The sequence below is a fragment of the Rana temporaria genome, chromosome 1, assembly GCF_905171775.1.
Source record: "Rana temporaria chromosome 1, aRanTem1.1, whole genome shotgun sequence".
Lineage (NCBI taxonomy): Eukaryota > Metazoa > Chordata > Amphibia > Anura > Ranidae > Rana > Rana temporaria.
Genome location: NC_053489.1, coordinates 89,517,982 through 89,536,477, shown reverse-complemented (window position 1 = coordinate 89,536,477; position 18,496 = coordinate 89,517,982). Strand labels below are relative to the sequence as shown.

Below are 18,496 nucleotides of genomic sequence, written 5' to 3'. Positions count from 1 at the left end.
AGTATTTACCTATAAATCTTGAGGGCTATTTCTTGTTATCTGTAGCCTTGGGACTGACTGACCCTTATTGGTTCCAAACAAGATCTCAACTGACATACAACGATGCTCTAGCAGCTGTCCGTGTTCCTGGTGAAGGAGGACATTCAGTGCTGCTGAATGCTGTGCCTGACTTAACTTCACACCAGCACCAAGAGGAAACAAAAAAGTATTATGTCGCGTACACACGATCGAATTTCTGATGGAATAAAATCCGATGGAATTTTTCGTCGGAATTCCGATGAAGCTGACTTTCTTCAGTCTTGCCTACACACTATCAGACTAAATTCCGACCGTCAAAAACGCGGTGACGTAAAACACTACTACGAGCTGAGAAAAATTAAGTTCAATGCTTCCGAGCATACGTCGACTTGATTCTGAGCATGCGTGGATTTTTCTCAGATGGAGTTCCACACAGACGATCGTTTTTTTTTTCATTGGAAAAATTTAAAAAACATGTTCTATTTTTTTACACCAATGGAAAAAGGTCTGATGGGGCCCACACACGATCAGTTTTGAAAAAAAACGATTGTGTGTACGCTGCATTAGAGTCATTCTACAATAAAACCCAAATAAAACAGGAACTGACAACTTTAAAGTCTACCAACAGGTTAAAGGGTTATACTGGTCTGCAGGGATGGACTGGCCATTGAGACTACAGGGAGTTTCCCGGTGGGCCGATGGCTCAGTGGGCCGGCTTCAGTGACACGGACCGCCGCCCCCCCCCTCCGCTCTTCTGTCTCTCCCTTCCTGCAGCGCTCACCTCCTCTCCCTCCCCGCAGCGCTCACCTGGGGGAACAGAGAAGTAGGGGGACAACAGAGCAGCATGGGGGAGGGGACAGACAGCTGACTCAACAGCTATGGCCTGGGACTTTCTCACTTCTACCTAATCTTGTCCCATAAAGGGGAGCAACAAACTGATTCTTTGCCCCGGGTAAAATAATGTCTAGCTTCCCCACTGGTACTGCCTATAAGAGTACCAGTACCAGCCGTTCTACTCTAATAAAGTAGAACGGCTAGTAGGTAGTGAAGGGGGAGAGGGGGCTTGGGTGGTCGGGGGGGGGATGCTGGAGTTGTCCGGCCGCCATGGGAGAGACCTGTGAAAGTGGGCCAGTCTGAATGAAGTCCAAGGCCAAATTTTTGTCCCAGTCCAGCCCTGCTGGTCTGCAAGGAGAAAGCCCCCGGAAATGAAAGTACCAGTAGCTAAATTTTACCAGAATTGTGTCACAAATTGTGCCGAATATTAATTGGCTCCATTTATCAAGATACTGCTTCAGGTCAAAATTGCTTCAAAATAATTCAAAATTACGAGCGGGATGTGCGATTATGCTCCATAACTTTTCTGCAAAATGTGAAACGGCAATGAGAATGGTGCTACATCAATCATTATAAATGTATATTTTTATTGATACCAATAACATAACTTTCTATTAATTTATTGTTTTTTTTCATGTAACAATTTTATGCTCCATCCACATCATTGGGACTGTGAAAGGCATAGACCTTTTCTCCTTGTTTAGCCAATGACGCAGATAAGTTGCACATGCAATGCAACAACAATGAGGGGCCCAACTCTTGTCTTGATCTCCTATTTTGCATCCAAAATATAGGTGGAATGCCTTTTTTTTTTACCACTGCCGTCATACTGCACTTTTGAGGTGCAAATATGACCTTGCCACACATGTAGCAGAAGTTATCTGGATTGGGTACACAGTTTCAAGATATCTTGGCTTCTGAGGGTAAATATCACACAACTGTTCCTTGGAAATGACACTTTCACAAGCCACCAGATGTAACTGTGTAATGTATAGATCTGACCAAAAGAAATGTACCTTGCAAAAAAATAAAAATACAATACAGTTAGGTAATAATCTTTAGTCTCTAAGTGAAGATAAATGTATTCACTTCCATGTGGTACCATTTTCATTGTTCTACCGTACTTTGTTGAGAAGTTACGAGGCATCATGATTATCAGATATCTCTCTCCCTTGGAAGCAAGCATACTCGCCTGTGTATAAATCTTTATTAAAACTTTAGCCAACCAGCACCTTTATCACCTGTTTTCTAATTCTTCTAATCAAAATATATAAGAATTAGCACATTTTATCTCAGAGATCAATAATTTCCCAAAACCTGTAGACCAGTGGTAATTAGATCAATAAGCCCCCATTCACACCATAGCGACTTGTCATACAAATTGACAGTTTAAAAATCACATGACAAGTCGTACCCTTTTTGTGCCTATGGAACGTGCGACTCTGACTTGCAATTTGAAAAAGGTTCCTGCACTTTTTTGGGCGATTTCATGCTCAACTTGCATAGACATCTGTGCATGAAGTCGCACAGATGATGGCAAGCCGCACATGAAATCGCACTGATCGGCGGCTTTAAAATCACACTGAAGTACCACGATTTCAAAGCTGCATTTAGTGTGAACGGGGTGTAAATTACAAGAAAAAAAAAACACATTATGTATCACAGTTCACTAAATATTGATATTCTGAGACAAGAACACACTAAGGAAAATAGAACATATTTAATAAGGAAATAGTACCTGTTGCAGTAATATACCGCATTGTTTGGGTCCAACTCAACTGCCTGTGAGTAACACTCTACAGCAGCTTCATAGTTCTGCTCCTTCATGTAATTGTTACCTAAATCAGAAATATGCTTCAGTTAAAAAATCCAAAGAGATATTTTGTTTCTAACTATTTTGTCTCTCTAACACTGACTCAGGCCTGGTTCACACCTATGCAGGTTGCAGTTTGCATATTCCAGATGCATTTTGCATTTTTCAATACACGTTTTTGATCCATTGAAGTCTATGCAAGCAAAAACCAGAAAAAAGTCCCAGGCCCTTTACATAAAATGCATATACAGTATGTGAACGCCACCCATAGGAAACCATGCTGAATCGACTGTAGTTTCTGCAAAACTGAAAAGGCACGAAAAAATGCACAAGTGTTAACCAGGCCTTAAAGAATAACATAAAAAATTTATGAAAAATAGGTTAAAAAAAATAATGATCTGAACTAAAATCCCTATGTTTATACTAGGCTACTCCATTGGGACAGATTCTGTATTCTGGATAAGCTCAAAGGGCCTGATCCACAAAAAAGCAGCCGTAACTTAACTTTTGCCATTTAAGTTACACCGCTGCAAAATCTCTACCTAAGTGCCTGATCCACAAAGCACTTACCTAGAAATTTTCAGCGGTGTAACTTAAATCCGTCCGGCGCAAGGCGTGCCTAATCTAATGGGGCAAGTCCCATTTAAATTAGGCGCGCTCCCGCGCCGGACGTACTGCGCATGCTCCCGACGTTATTTTCCCGACGTGCTTTGCGCAGATTTACGTTGCGCCGGGTTTTGAGAATCGCGACGGGCGTAAAAAAAAAAAAAAAAGAGTTGCGACGGAAAAAAAAATAAAAATGACAGCGACGCGGGATAGAAGGGTATACTTTTACAAGGTGTAAACAGTTTACACTTTGTAAAAGCAGCCCTAATTTTGCGACGGCAAACTAATACTTATGGAGAAAAAACGAAGCGTAAAAGCTTCGTGGATCTCCGTAAGTGCTAATTTGCATACCCAACGCTGGATTTCGAAGTGAAATGCCCCCAGCGGCGGCCGCAGTACTGCATCCTAAGATCCGACAGTGTAAGTCCCTTACACATGTTGGATCTTCTGCCTATCTATGAGAAACTGATTCTGTGGATCAGTTCCATAGATAGAAACAGGTATACGACGGCGCATCAGTAGATACGCCGGCGTATCCCTTTTGTGGATCAGGCCCAAAGTTCCTACATTTTATGAGGATTATTTGTGGTACAGAAAAAAAAAACACTATTTATTGTGTACTGTTTAATAAAAAAATTTAATTTTGGACTATGGATCTTATTAGGATTTCCGCTTTGCGGCTTTTGTAAAGGGAAAATGTAGTTGTGCTATTGCAGTACACTGAAAAGGTATCCTTTGTCTGGAATTCCTCCTTAAAATTAGGAGGGCTGATATTTTAGGGTACCTAGGTAGTCATGTGCCTGCAGACTACATAGCTGTATATCTGCAGTGTAAGATCTAAGGCACTGCAACCACTGACTGCTAGTCTTAGGAGATTTGGAGTGAGATTTGTCGATTTCACTACTGTTCTTCTCAATGGAGTGTGACATGAGGAAGCAAAGACCTGCCTTAACCAAGATTGCTGCCTTCACACAGTCGCAGTGCAGAACAAGGCACAGTAAGTCAGTAATGAGGAAAGATCAGCTGCAGAGTACCTATATGCAATACTGGTAACTAGGGATGAGCTCTGGCGTATTTGGATTCTACTCCAAACCCATATGAGTGAGCCTACCAGTAAGCAGTCACTGTACTGGGCCAGTCATAAACGACTGAGGCCTCGTACACATGACCGAGAATCTCGTCAGGAAAAACCCATCGTTTTCCCGGACGAGATTCTTGGCAAGAAACTCTTGCCGCCCGAGTGTACAGACTTTCGTTTCAAAAGAACCGCAGTTCTCTTGAAAGGAAAGAACGCGGTGACGTAATCATGTACGACGAGCATGCGCTCTTCACATTCTATGCCGTTGCAACCATCTTGCTTCACCCTACCTATGCCGTGGAAGCTACCGCGCATGCGTCAAAGTAATTTCGAGCATGCATGGGTTTCCACGGCGACAGGTAAGTATACACACTCTCGGGTTTCTCGTTGGGAAACAGGCCGACAAGAATCTCCACGAGAAAAAAGAGAGCAGGTTCTCTTTTTTTCTCGTCGAGATTATGGCCAGATTTCCTGACGAGAAACCTGAATGCCTCGTACATACGAATGGCAATCTTGGCAAGAAGCAGTTTTCTTGCTGGTTTTTGCTGAGAAAACCGGTCGTGTGTACGAGGCTTAAGGCATTTTCCCCTTTTCCCTATATATATCCCTTGTATACCTGCAGCTGTCAGGGCGAGGAATGCGAGGACGTATGATTGGCACAGTACAGGTGACAACTTCTAGGTGGGCTCACTCACGTGGGTTCAGACTAGGATTCAAACATGCCTGATCTCATTCCCACTGGTGGTTAGTCTTTTGCTCTATGCTTGCCTTTTTTTGGACACAGTGCTTGACATAAACAACCTACCTTCATCTTTTAGCTGTTCAGCCTTTTCTATGTCGGCTGGGGAGACTGAAGGGGATTCTGCCGGTGTCAATTCATCGTTCTGCAGAAAACAATACATTTAAACGTTTGGCTCCAACAGAAAGCACAAAATGCATAAAAAGGTCTTCATTTCACAAACCCAAACAAAAGAGAGAACAAGAGAAGGATCAGGTGGAACTGTTTTTGTTTTTAAAGCCCAACTTCAGTCTAAACTTCTTTAAAGTAAGGAAGGATTAGGACCTGTGCTGTTTGTCACACTATCGGGAGGTTATCCAATCACTTTTATCACTGTGACACCAAGGAGAAAACAAGGGTCATTGGGACAACATAAAAATAAATAGCTTATTAAATGATAAAAAAAATAAAAGCAGCTTTTGCTGCAATACCCCCCTTTATTTATTGATGCCCCTCACAATATTTTTTTCTGTTACCAGATGTCCTCAGTCTGACAGCCAGCATCATTCAACTCACTTCTTCTGAGAGCAGGCTATCATGGATCATAGACCTGTTCTAGACCATGGACTGGACAGTGAAGAAAAAGCAGCACAGCGATGAGCTCATTTCTCTGCCACAGATTTCTCCTCCTATCAAAATACTCATTGTAAGCCTATTAACTGACTATGATTGGCTCCTTGTGCTGCTTCTTCCACTCCCACTCCTGTCCTGCTATACAGGGACTGCTAAAGACAGAAAACAGCCCTAATATTTGGGTACTTACAATGCTTGCAATCACAGATGCATTTAAAGGTGTATTAAGGACTGCAGAGCTGAACCAATCTGTGTTTTTTATATGTAGCCCAGTCTGCAGCTCTGGCAGAAAGGGGACACTGTCTGTGCTGCAGAGGGAACTTTTACACAGGCAATGATGCAGTAGAGACTCCTACTGCAGAACATATAGCTGACAGTGTATAGCCTCCTCCATCCACTATGGGGTTCACTGAGGATGTGACCTACTAGACTAGAGGCTCTGAGGAGGAGTGTGGAGGGTTGTGGGAGATGTAGTTGTCAGGAAGAAGCCCTGAAGGAAATAGATGCCATGTGGAATTACAAGTCCCAGGAAGAGGGATTGCTGCAAGAGAAGAGGAGAGCAGAAGCCCAAGTTAGAGATACTGAGTCTCACATGGAGAAAGAGAAAAGAAGCTTGTGGTGTGGTGAGGCTGATGAAGCTGCTATATGCCAGAGCTCCCTGTGTCACTAAATAGGGACTGAACTGTTGCACCTGCCAGTGACCACAATGTGGGTCAGCTTGCAAGAATTCCAAGGCTACGACGAGACCGCTGCACCTGAGTGAAAGAGAGACACAGTTGCATCAATTCCAGAACATCATAGGACTTCCTGAATTCTGGTGGAGCCTGCTGCCTGAGTGTGAAGAAGCAAGACGCTGAGGACACTGTTTGGGGTACACTTTGTCATTGAGCAGAAGGAGATTCTGTCACAGAGTGATGAGAGGCCGCTGTGTCCATTGCAACCTCACTGTGCCAACCTCACTGTGCCCAACCTCACTGTGCCCATTGCAACCTCACTGTGCCCAACCTCACTGTGCTCATTGCAACCTCACTGTGCCCATTTCAACCTCACTGTGTCCAACCTCACTGTGCCCATTTTCATGGTGCCCATAGCAACCTTACAGTGCCCGAGTCAGTGTACCTGAAATTATTGACAGGCTGCGGGCGTCCATTCATTGTTTAAAAGTCATGGTCTCCTCCTGGTCCCGTTTCTCAGAAGACACAGTTCCGCCTATCACGGACGTTCTCTCATCCTCTGAGTTTCCCAGCAGACACTGTGTTCAGTGTTCTGCCAATCACAGATGTCCTCTTGTCCGAGCAATGCGGCGGGGGCGCGCGCCCCCTAGCCACCCGGGAATGCAAGGACGTCATATGACGTCCACTCTGAGGGAGGGAGGGTTCCCGCAGACGTAATTTTACAACGACTCGGTAGGGAACGTGTTAAACAATGGACGCCCGGAGCCTGTCAAAAAATTCAGGTACACTGACTCGAGTATAAGCCGAGGGGGGTATTTTCAGCCTTAAAAAAGGGCTGAAAAACTCGGCTTATACTCGAGTATATACGGTAAGTCACATTCTCCTCCATATGAATGAATGAATGAATGAATGAATGAATGAAAAACTTATAAAGCGCGGCGCATGCGAACTGAATCGCTTCTGGGCTACCCTGCAGGTATCTCAATGTACCTGCAGGGGAGCAAAGGAAAGGTGAGTGTGTGCTGCTGTGGTGGGGGGCATTGAAGTAAAAAAACTTTCCTTGCACTGCATGAGTAAAAAAGTTGATAAATGATGAATTAAAGTAGAACTATAGTCAAAACTTATTTTTTTCATTCTAAATAGAGTAAAGCCCCGTACACACGGTCGGACCTTTGTCTGACCAAAATCACATCGCAATTCCATCAGAGTAAAAGAGAACATGTTCTCTATCTAAACTCCTATGGAATTCCTCAGACTTTCCGATGGAAATAATCCGATGGGGCATACACACGGTCAGAATTTCCGATGAAAAAAGTCCATCTGACTTTTTCCATCGGAAATTCCGATCGTGTGTACGGGGCATAAGGGAGCGTTATAACCCCTATCAGTTTCTTTCCCCTCTGTGTCCCATTGGGGAGATTTACCTTCACTTCCTGTCTCATAGCCAAAACAGGAAGTGAGTGTAAATCCCTGCACATTAAGGGAATTCCTTGGGGCCCTGCAGGTCATCAGAACTAGTGTTCCCATTGGAAATTTTCCCCTGTTATGAGTCAGTCCATTTTTTTTTTTACTTTCAATGATAATGGTAAACAGGACAAATAGAGAGGGTAAATCTCCCACAGACAGCAATAAAACCTGACAGGTGTTCTAATCCCTCTGTCCAAAACTAAAAAGAAAGTTTTGCCTTTAGTTATACTTTAACATGACAGTTAACTTCTAGCAATTATCCCCTGCCCCATACTTTGTGTATCAGTGAATTCAAATGATATTAAAAGGCTCATCGGTTTTTAACAAATAACAACCATTTCATACATACTTGCTCTGTGTAATGGTTTTGCACAGAGCAGCCCATTCCTCCTGTTCTCATGTCCCCCGCCGGCACTCCTAGCCCTTCGCCCTTGCGGAGTGCCCCCATAGCCAGCGGTTTTGTATGGGGCCACCCGTGCGTGCTTGCTCCCGAGATGCCTCTGTGTGTCCACAAGACACAGAGTGCGGCTCAGGCCCCTTCCCCCACTCCCTCCTCATTGGCTGCGATTGACAGCAGTCAATGGCTCACGCTGCTGTGTCTCAGCCAATGCGGAGGAGAGACCCCAGAGAGCTGCTGCTCTCGTGCACAACTGGATCAAGATGGGGCTCGGGTAAGTATGCTACACATTGAAGGTTTTTATCTTCATGCATAGAATGCATGAAGATACAAAAACCTTCAGCCTTTACAACCACTTTCAATATTTGAAAATAATAACTAAATTAAGTACAGATACAGATAATTTCAAGCTTGCAAGGTTTTAAATAAGTTAATAACGATTTAAGATGTTTTTAGTAATAAGAATAATAGATTCAATGTTTTATTGTACATGGAGTCCAAGGAGAAAAACGTCAAAGCCCATAAAAATTGTACCTAGTACATGAAATCCTTCAAAAGTATTTTGCTTCTAGCAGTTAAGAGGGCAAACTCTTATCCTTTCAAATAAAGAAACAAGCTTTGACGTCTTAAGATTTCCCTGGAGGTCGCCAACAAGAAAACCTGGGGCTCTGTGGATGTGATCAAGATTAATTAGATAATCAAACGATAAAATCAGAGGTTTGACTAACTGTGAAATGTTTCCAACTTATTCCTGTTGGAATAAGGCAGTTTTAATTAGACTCCCACAGCTGGCCGTATTTGTTATAGGTAAAAATCTTAAAGGCCACATCTATGTTTTTATGCATAGTTACACTAAAAAGAAGAGAACTGTACGTTACACAAGGGGGCAGATCCACAGAGAGAGTACGCCGGCGTATCTACTGATACACCGGCGTACTTTCAAATTTCCTGCGTCGTATCGTTGTTTTGAATCCTCAAAACAAGATACGATGGCATCTCGGTTAGATCCGACAGGTGTACGTCTTCATACGCCTTCGGATCTAAGATGCAATTCTTCGGCAATTCTTTTTTTTTTGCGTAAGTCGTTCGTGAATCGGAGTGGACGTAATTTACGTCCAGGTCAAAACCAATGACGTCCTTGCGACGTCATTTCGCGCAATGCACGGCGGGAAATTTAGGGACGGCGCATGCGCAGTTCGGCGCAGGGACGCGCTTCATTTAAATGAAACACGCCCCCTACCCGCCCAATTTGAATTCCGCACCGTTACGCCGCTTGCCGTTAAGCCAGGTAAGGTACGGCGGCGTAGCGTATCTCAGATACGATGCGCCGGGGCAGATCTTTGTGGATCTGCCCCAAGGACTTTATATAAAAGGGTTAATGAAATATACTGTCCCAGACAATTAGGTCCTTTCAATAAAATATTGAATACCAAGCCTATCACTCTTTGTCTTCCATAAGCAGAAGAGGCATCCTATTTTAGAAAATACACACATAGATAATGGGGTGAATTATATCATAAACCGCACCGATCAAAACCAATCACTAAGTAAAAATGTAGATTTCATAAGAAATACAACATGAAAAATATGTCAGGTAGTGTTTAGGGCAGCTATTCTTCCCTTACTATTTGTAACTATAGAATTAACCTCAATGATCTTTAAAGCCCATGTTTCTGATCCCCCTACTCAACAACAGTAATCTTCTGGTGGTTAAAGCGGGAGTTCACCCGAAATTTTATTTTTAACATTAGATTGAGGCTAATTTTACTAAGCAGAATCAGGGTTTTTTTTTTTAAATCAATGCAGTACTTACCGTTTTAGAGATCGATGTTCTCCGTGGCTTCCGGGTATGATCTTCAGGACTGGGCGTTCCTATTTGATTAACAGCCTTCTGACGGTCGCATACAGCGCGTCACGAGTTGCCGAACGTCGGTGCGGCTCTATACGGCGCCTGCTCACCGACGTTCGGCTACTTTCGGGAACTCGTGACGCGCTGTATGCGTCCGTCGGAAGGCTGTCAATCAAATAGGAATGCCCAGTCCCGCAGCCCATACCCGGAAGACGCGGAGAACATCTAGCTCTAAAACGGTAAGCACTGCATTGATTTAAAAAAAACACACCAGATTCTGCTTAGTAAAATTAGCCTCAATCTAATGTTAAAAATTGATTTTTTGGGTGAACCTCCACTTTAACATGGGTCAAAGGACCTGTCATATGTACTCGTCAGCAGTGCTAACTACGTCTGCCATTTGTGCCCCCCTCCTCCATTCAAAGAAGCTCTACTACAGCTTTCATGAATGAAAAACAATCTATGAATGGACGAGGCAGACCTTTGCAAAACAAAACCAAAGAAATTCCCAGCTCAACTTACCGACCAGCCTACTAACCAACCGAATTGTCCTATCTAACAGTATGCATTAAAAACAGGGGTTTAGTTTGCATACATTTGCAAATACATGTGTAAGCTACAGAACCTCGTCAAGGCACCCCAGTATTTTCTGTAATCCTAACTCTAAATTTTGAAAGCCTCCACAGTGGAAGCATATGCATTATAAAAACAATAAGGTTAACTGTCAGCGCAAAAGACTAGTGCATAAAAAATATAAATGAATATGGACAGAGGATAGATCTAAAAAACAGTCAGACTCACAGTTCTTTAGTCCATATCTTAGTATGTGGTAATAACCAATCCTTTAAAGGAGGAGAGGAGAGGAATAGGAGGATGGTAGGCGGCAGCTGTCCTCAGAGAAAGCTGGCTCTGTAAGGGGAAAACAGGGGAACAAAACAGGAAGCGCCACCTAAGTGCAATATGTTAATCACAATTTATTGAGTTTAAAAGGAAATGCACTTACAAACATGTATAAAAAACGGGCTCATCTGTGTGCTGTAATCGCGGTGCGGTCCGGTCTCAGGTGCATCCAGGCTCATGGGTAGGCAGGATGTAGAAATTCATCCTGTTGTAATCAGGAAGCCAGCCAGAACCAGCGTGGAACTCAGACGACGACGTCACAGGAAGCAGAACCAGAGAGAGCACCGGGGGAAGGACAGTATGAGGCAAACCACTGAGAATCTAGGCTACGCGCTCGGAGCCTTCTGCTCCTTCTAAAGGCCTCTAGAAGTCTCTGGTTCCACTTCCTGTGTTCCACGCTGGTTCTGGCTGGCTGGCTGGCTTCCTGACTACAACAGGATGAATTTCTACACTCTCCTGCCTACCCGTGAGCCTGGATGCACCTGAGACCAGACCGCAATTACAGCACACAGATGAGCTCGTTTTTTTACATGTTTGTAAGTGCATTTCCTTTTAAACTCAATGAATTGTGATTAACATATTGCACTTAGGTGGCGCTTCCTGTTTTGTTCACATGCATTATAAAGTATAGGCAAGATAACATATAGGCAGAGGGCAGGTGAGCTCGGAGGAAGCCCATCACTCCTTAAAGACACTTGGGTGCACTGGACACCAAGCATATAGCACCATGGCAGCAAAGTCCAGCGTCCAGTATGTCCCCCCAATGTTTCAACAGTATAAACAAATGCCCACTGCCCTCACCTATAACTGGCCTTTGCAGCAAGGAGCACATGGAAAGGCAATGCATGCAAAACAAAACCAAAGAAATTCCCAGCTCAACTAACATCTGAACTGTCCTGTCATAATGCGTTAAAAACACACATTTGCAAATACACGCATAAGTTACAGAGTTCCGGTTAAAGGCACCCCGGTATTTTCTGTATTCCTAACTCTAAATTTAAGTCTAAGTCCACAGTGGAAGCGCATGCATTATAATGGATAGGCAGAGGGCAGGTGACCTTTCATTCAATATGTACTAAATATAATAGAATGAATAATCCACTATGGTTCAACTCCTCACTTCCGGAATTTAATACTTTACCTGACCCTCAGAGATGGATATCTAAAGGGATTAAATACCTATGCCACCTATATACCCCAGAAGGCTTTAAATCCTTTACCCAGTTAAGAGACGAATTTACTGTTCCCCTCAATTATTTGTTTTTTTACTACCAGCTAAGACACGCTGCGCGATCCCAGTTTGGCTCCTTGGACAGCCACTTGCGATTCCTGACCTAGAAAAGCGTTTGCGTTCCCCAGACCGAACAAAACTCATCTCTAACTATTACTTAGCCCTGACTGCGAACTCTCAGTGGGGCATATGTAATGGCACAGAGGGACATATGTAATGGCACAGCGATGTTTGTGTAATGGCACAGCGGGGCTTGTGTAATGGCACAGCGGGGCATGTGTAATGGCACAGCGGGTCATGTGTAATGGCACAGCGGGGCTTGTGTAATGGCACAGCGGGGCATGTGTAATGGCACAGTGGGGCATATGTAATGGCACAGCGGGGTTTGTGTAATGGCACAGCGGGGCTTGTGTAATGGCACAGCGGGGCATGTGTAATGGCACAGCGAGGCATGTGTAATGGCACAGCGAGGCATGTGTAATGGCACAGCGAGGCATGTGTAATGGCACAGCGAGGCATGTGTAATGACACAGTGAGGCATGTGTAATGGCACAGTGAGGCATGTGTAATGGCACAGTGAGGCATGTAATGGCACAGTGAGATTTGAGAAAAGCTGAAAAAAGCCTGTTTCTGTCAGCGCTTGTTCTGGCTACCCCTCAGCTTCCAGACAGACTAGTAGGAAAGGGGTCGTCTTATACAGTGAGTATATCCCAAAACCAATTTTTTTTCTGGAAAATTAGGGGGTCGTCTTATACGCCCAATCGTCTTATACGTCGGCAAATACGGTACTTGATATTTATGTTTAACCCCTTGAATTAAAGTTGAAAGTTTGCACTTCAAATTCATTTGGATCGTTTCCTCTTAATTTTATTCTGGTGGCATAGAGCCAAAAGTATGAAAATTGTGACTGTGTCCAAATATATATGGACCTAACTGTATATACTCTCATGACACTTATGTCCATGATTTACCTGCTCAGCTTCACTCTTGTAATCCTTGGCTGTCATAATAGAGATTCAACATATGTAGGAATTTAGGAGCTGTGTACATTGGCTTTTTTCATTTAAAAAAATGGTAAAGGGGTATGTAACATGCATAAAAGTATGGCTGGGTACATTGTGTACATTGGCTTTTTTCATTTCAGAACTGCATTACTCGCTTTACAAGTTAAAACGAAAGTAAACGTATATGGAAGCAGCTTAGGAGAAGGTGAGCTGCAGGTCTTATACACCTGTGAAGCTCTGTAGCACCTCAAACTGATCTAAAAAAGAAGCATGCAAAATTTGTTCATCGATGCAAGACCCTAAAATGTGAGGTGATATTCCACCAATATGCTTACTGTAGTGTGGCAAAGCAAGGCCCAGTGTTATGAAGCCACTTCTCTCTTTGTTAAAATGTCGAGACAGGTATAGAAAGCTGTGCCTGCATAACACAGATGTTGAGCTACATCCGTTTTGTTTTGTTCCCCAACATAAATAACAATTTAGTGCAAAATACACAGTGAGAAATTTCAAACTAGCTGAGCCAGAATGGACATAAAATCAACTCTAGTACAAAAAGCAAACTAATCCATGTTTAAATTGCACAATCAAAGCTTGCTAACCAAATGGAACAACATAACGGGCTAGATTTAGCAAAGAATTACGCCGGCGTATCCATAGATACGCCACGTAAATTCAAAGCTGCGCCAGCGTATCTACTTTCTGTATTCAGAAAGCTAGATACGCCGACAATAGCCTAAGATCCGACTGGCGTAATTCTATTACGCCGTCGTATCTTAGGGTGCATTCTCACGCTGGCCGCTAGGTGGCGCTTCCCTTGTTTTCGGCGTAGAATATGCAAATTACCTAGTTACGTCGATTCACAAACGTACGTGCGCCCGGCTTTCGATTTTTACGTCGTTTGCGTAAGGCTTTTTCGGCGTAACGTTGTGCCTGCTTCTATGAGGCGCACTCAATGTTACGTATGGACGTCGTTCCCGCTTCGATTTTTGAATTTTTTACGTCGTTCGCGAATAGGGCTGGACGTAATTTACGTTCAAGTCGAAGCCAATGACGTCCTTGCGACGTCATTTGGAGCAATGCACACTGGGATATGTACACGGACGGCGCATGTGCCGTTCGTACAAAATTTCAATCACGTCAGGTCAACACACATTAACATAAAACACGCCCCCCCCTTACACATTTGAATTACGCGCGCCTACGTCGGCCCCATTTACGCTATGCCGCCGCACTTTACGGAGCAAGTGCTTTGTGAATACTGCACTTGCTCCTGTAAGTTACGGTGGCGTAGCGTAAATACGATATGCTGCGCCGCCGTAAGATTTGTATCTTTACTTTATCTTTCATCTTATTCTTCTGCTTTATTCTACACCCACAGCTAAAATTAAAGTGAACGGCTGTCTGTCGGAGGCCTTCTCTGTGTCCAATGGAACCCGTCAGGGATGCCCTTTGTCCCCAATTATTTTTGTCATTCTCTTAGAACCCATGCTCAATAGACTTAGATGTAACCAGGACATAGTTGGCATTGGGATTGAGGGGAAGAATTATAAACTTGCTGCATTCGCTGATGACATCCTTCTCTTTCTATCAAATCCCATAGTAACTATTCCCAACTTGTTGAACGATTTTTCCCTCTTCAATTTAATTTCAAATCTTAAAATTAATTTTGCTAAATCTACGGCCATGAACATTTCTTTGCCGGCTAATACTGTCTCTTTGTGTAAATCAAACTTTCCTTTTCACTGGGATGAGGATTCATTAACGTATCTTGGTATTAAATTGACTCCAAATATAAAGGATCTTTTTAGTACGAATTTTATACCTCTGCTCAAAATTATTAAATATGATTTGTTGTCTTGGGATAAGCAATTTTTGTCTTGGTTTGGGAGAGCAGATGTTGTTAAGATGAATGTTCTCCCCAGAATTCTCTATTTGCTACAGACTATTCCCATTAAGATCCCGTCTACTTTTTTTAAGGCATTTAGACGAATATGCACAAAATTTATTTGGAATTTAAAACAGCCTCGAATTAAATGGGACAAACTCGTTCTTCCCAAACTTTTGGGGGGTATAGGATTGCCTGATGTGCAAAAATACTATTGGGCTTGCCACATGACTCGCATTTTAGATTGGCATTTGCATTCCCATACTAAGGCTTGGGTCGAATTGGAAGGTGTTTCCTCGTCTCCTGTCTTACCGCTTACGCATTTACCTTGGATTGCTGCTCGCAAAATCCCACCTGTCGCCTGCTCTCACCCTTTGGTGGGTCCTACCTTGCAAACTTTTAGGGCTCTCTGTAAAAATCTACATTTTTCCTCATTATATGGTCCCATGACTCCTGTTAACTTAAACCCAGAGATTTCTTTAGGACAATCAGTGTTTGACGTATCCGGTTCCGCATACGTCAAATCGATCAGAGCTGAAACCTTTTTTGACAACGGTAAACTTCTTACTTTCGATTCTTTTCAACTTTCCCACCCTGACATTATTATACAACCCTCTGGATATGAACAGGTTAAACATTTTTTCAATCGCACTGGCTCGAATTCTGTATGGTGTAGACGCAAGTCTCCTTTTGAGAACTTGTGTCTCCAAAATTCTCCTAAAAAACATTTGATTTCCGCGATGTATGCGTCATTTTTTGCAACGTTCGACATTAAGAATGATGTAGTGAATCTCAAATGGGAAAGCGACCTAGACGTATCCCTATCGAGTAATGAATGGGAACATGTTTTTCAACATATACATAAGGGATCCCTGAATGTATTGACACAGGAAAACAATTACAAATTATACTCTAGGTGGTATAGGACCCCTGCCATCATTCATAAATATAATGCAAACATTTCTCCACTATGTTGGCGATGTAACCGTGCTCAAGGCACACTCTTGCACATATGGTGGGGATGCGATCTGATCAGACCCTTCTGGAAGGAGGTCCATCAATTAATTTCTCGCATTACAACATATACCCCTGACTTCACTGCCGCCCAGTATTTACTACACCACTCCTCTCTACCGCAATACATTTATAAGAAATCATTGATGTTCCACCTAATCAATGCTGCCAAACTATGTGTACCCATTCGATGGACACAGTCATCACCTCCTTCCATTTTGGATTGGTTTAATAAAATTGGATACATGGCCGAAATGGAAGAACTCATTTCCCAATCTAAAGATTCTCCTAAGACCTTTTATGAAAAATGGGCATGCTGGTTGTCTTTCAAGAACTCCGCTGAATTTCATTCTTTAAGGACTGCTTCACTATAATCTGGTATTATTTCATCCTCTCCGGACTCCACTTCTTATACGTACTCGATAGGGCTATATATTTTTTTTTTTCCTCTCCTCCCCCCTCTATCCACCCTCCCCCCTTTCTTCTCCTTACCTTTATTCTTTATTGACTTCATAATTATCTATATGTCAATGGTATTTTCCTTTTAAGGACTGTTTTTAAGGACTGTTTTATGTAATGTGCATATTCTACAATTTGTACATGTTTAATATTCTGTATTTATTTATGAAAATTTCAATAAAATATTTGAAACAAAGATTTGTATCTTTACACTATTACTAAAGTATTGTGGCCAGTAGAGGGGGACAGTGTGGAATCTGGCATGTTTTGTATACTACAAACAGGTAGTTGATTGCTGCTATACAGCCAACCGGAGCTCAGACCAGCCCAGACTTTCTAGACAGCGAGTTTGGGCCCATAATAATGATAAAAATCGTTGAGACACACTACTTAATGTAAATAGTATAACCTTGGTTTTACAAAAATGAAAATGCACAGAAATATTGAAATATTCATTTTGAATAAAATACCTTAAAATGTGCTTGTGAAAATAATTCTTCCAAGGAGTTGGGTGCAGAAAGATGTACATCACCAGGACTGATTTTAAAAACAGTCTCCAAACACTGTACTGCAACTAAAAGAAGCAAAAAAACATTAATATCTGTATTATAGCCTTCACAGGTTTGGTTATTTTAAGCCATATGAGGTGAGCCATATCCCAATTTGATAGGGTAATTGAAAGAACCTCTAATGCCGCGTACACATGATCGGTCAAACCGATGAGAACGGTCTGATGGACCGTTTTCATCAGACCAAACCGATCGTGTGTAGGCCCCATCGGTTATTTATCCATCGGTTAAAAAAATTCAATCTTGTTTTAAATTTAAACGATGGATACCTAACCATAAAAAAAAAAAACGATCGTTTGTAGGCACGTCCATCGGTTAAAAATCCATGCATGCTCAGAATCAAGTCGACGCATGCTTGGAAGCATTGAACTTCGGTTTTTTCAGCACATTGTTGTGTTTTACTTCACTGCGTTCTGAAACGATCGGTATTTTAACTGATGATGTGTAGGCACGACGGACCATCAGTCAGCTTCATCGGTTAACTGATGAAAATGGTCCATCAGACCGTTTTCATCAGATGGACCGATCGTGTGTACAGGGCATAAGACTTTACTAAGATTAATCTTAACTTGGACAGTTCTTTAAATCTGTCTAATTCAACCATTATATTTAAGAGTGAAACTTGCAGCTTGGTCACAAAAAACATGAAATCGTCCCCAACAGCAGTTTTGTGCTGTCCTGAACCTATTGTAACACCTATTTATATGCAGATTATGTATATTTTTTTTTTTTTACAAAAATGCTTCTACCAAGATCATAAAAATCAGTGGGGACCAGCGGCTGCCCATCCATTAGGGGTGCCCAAGCACTGCCCTTTCTCTCCAGGCTACCCCCCCCCCCCATTATGCAATGGATGAATCTATCCATGGCCGCCGTGGCTACCCCCTATTCATGTGTCCGGCCCCTTTCAGGGCACCAGGTACATGAATTACAGCGGCAGGGTTTTTTTTAAGCACCTGATTAGAGCCTGAGGCTCTAATAGGCTTCAAAACAGGGTGGGCTCGGGTTGCAGAGGATGCTCTCCGATCCCACCAAGATGTGTTGCAACAGTGAATGAATATTCGCTGTTGCAACACTGAGTCTCCTCCCGGCCAATCGGGAAGCAGGTATGAAACCCATTTCCCGATCAGCCAAAACGTCAGGTGATCCTATTGGACACATAGCGCCGGGAGGAGCAGAGAGGAGACGCGGGGAGTCTTAGTGCTGCGCCACAGGAGGGGTATAAACATATATATACACAAATGATAGTGTGCTTCCTATTATGAAAAAGGTTGAACAGTACTATGAGTGTACAGAATATATAATCTAACAGTGAAACAAATTATTCAATGAAATTATGTATTCCTT

The 18,496-nt window shown here is 42.8% G+C and overlaps 1 protein-coding gene across 3 annotated transcripts in view; it reads right to left on the bottom strand.

The window, feature by feature from the left end:
* Nucleotides 1–18,496, bottom strand: part of SGTB (small glutamine rich tetratricopeptide repeat co-chaperone beta) — a 75,692-nt gene that overhangs the window by 24,940 nt on the left and 32,256 nt on the right. For all 3 annotated transcript variants that reach the window (XM_040340168.1, XM_040340160.1, XM_040340176.1), the window contains exons 3-5: nt 17,051–17,154; nt 5,155–5,233; nt 2,591–2,690 (exon numbers count right to left, since the gene is read on the bottom strand). In XM_040340168.1, coding sequence (XP_040196102.1) covers nt 2,591–2,690; nt 5,155–5,233; nt 17,051–17,154 — 283 coding nt within the window. The remainder of the gene's footprint in view (nt 1–2,590; nt 2,691–5,154; nt 5,234–17,050; nt 17,155–18,496) is intronic.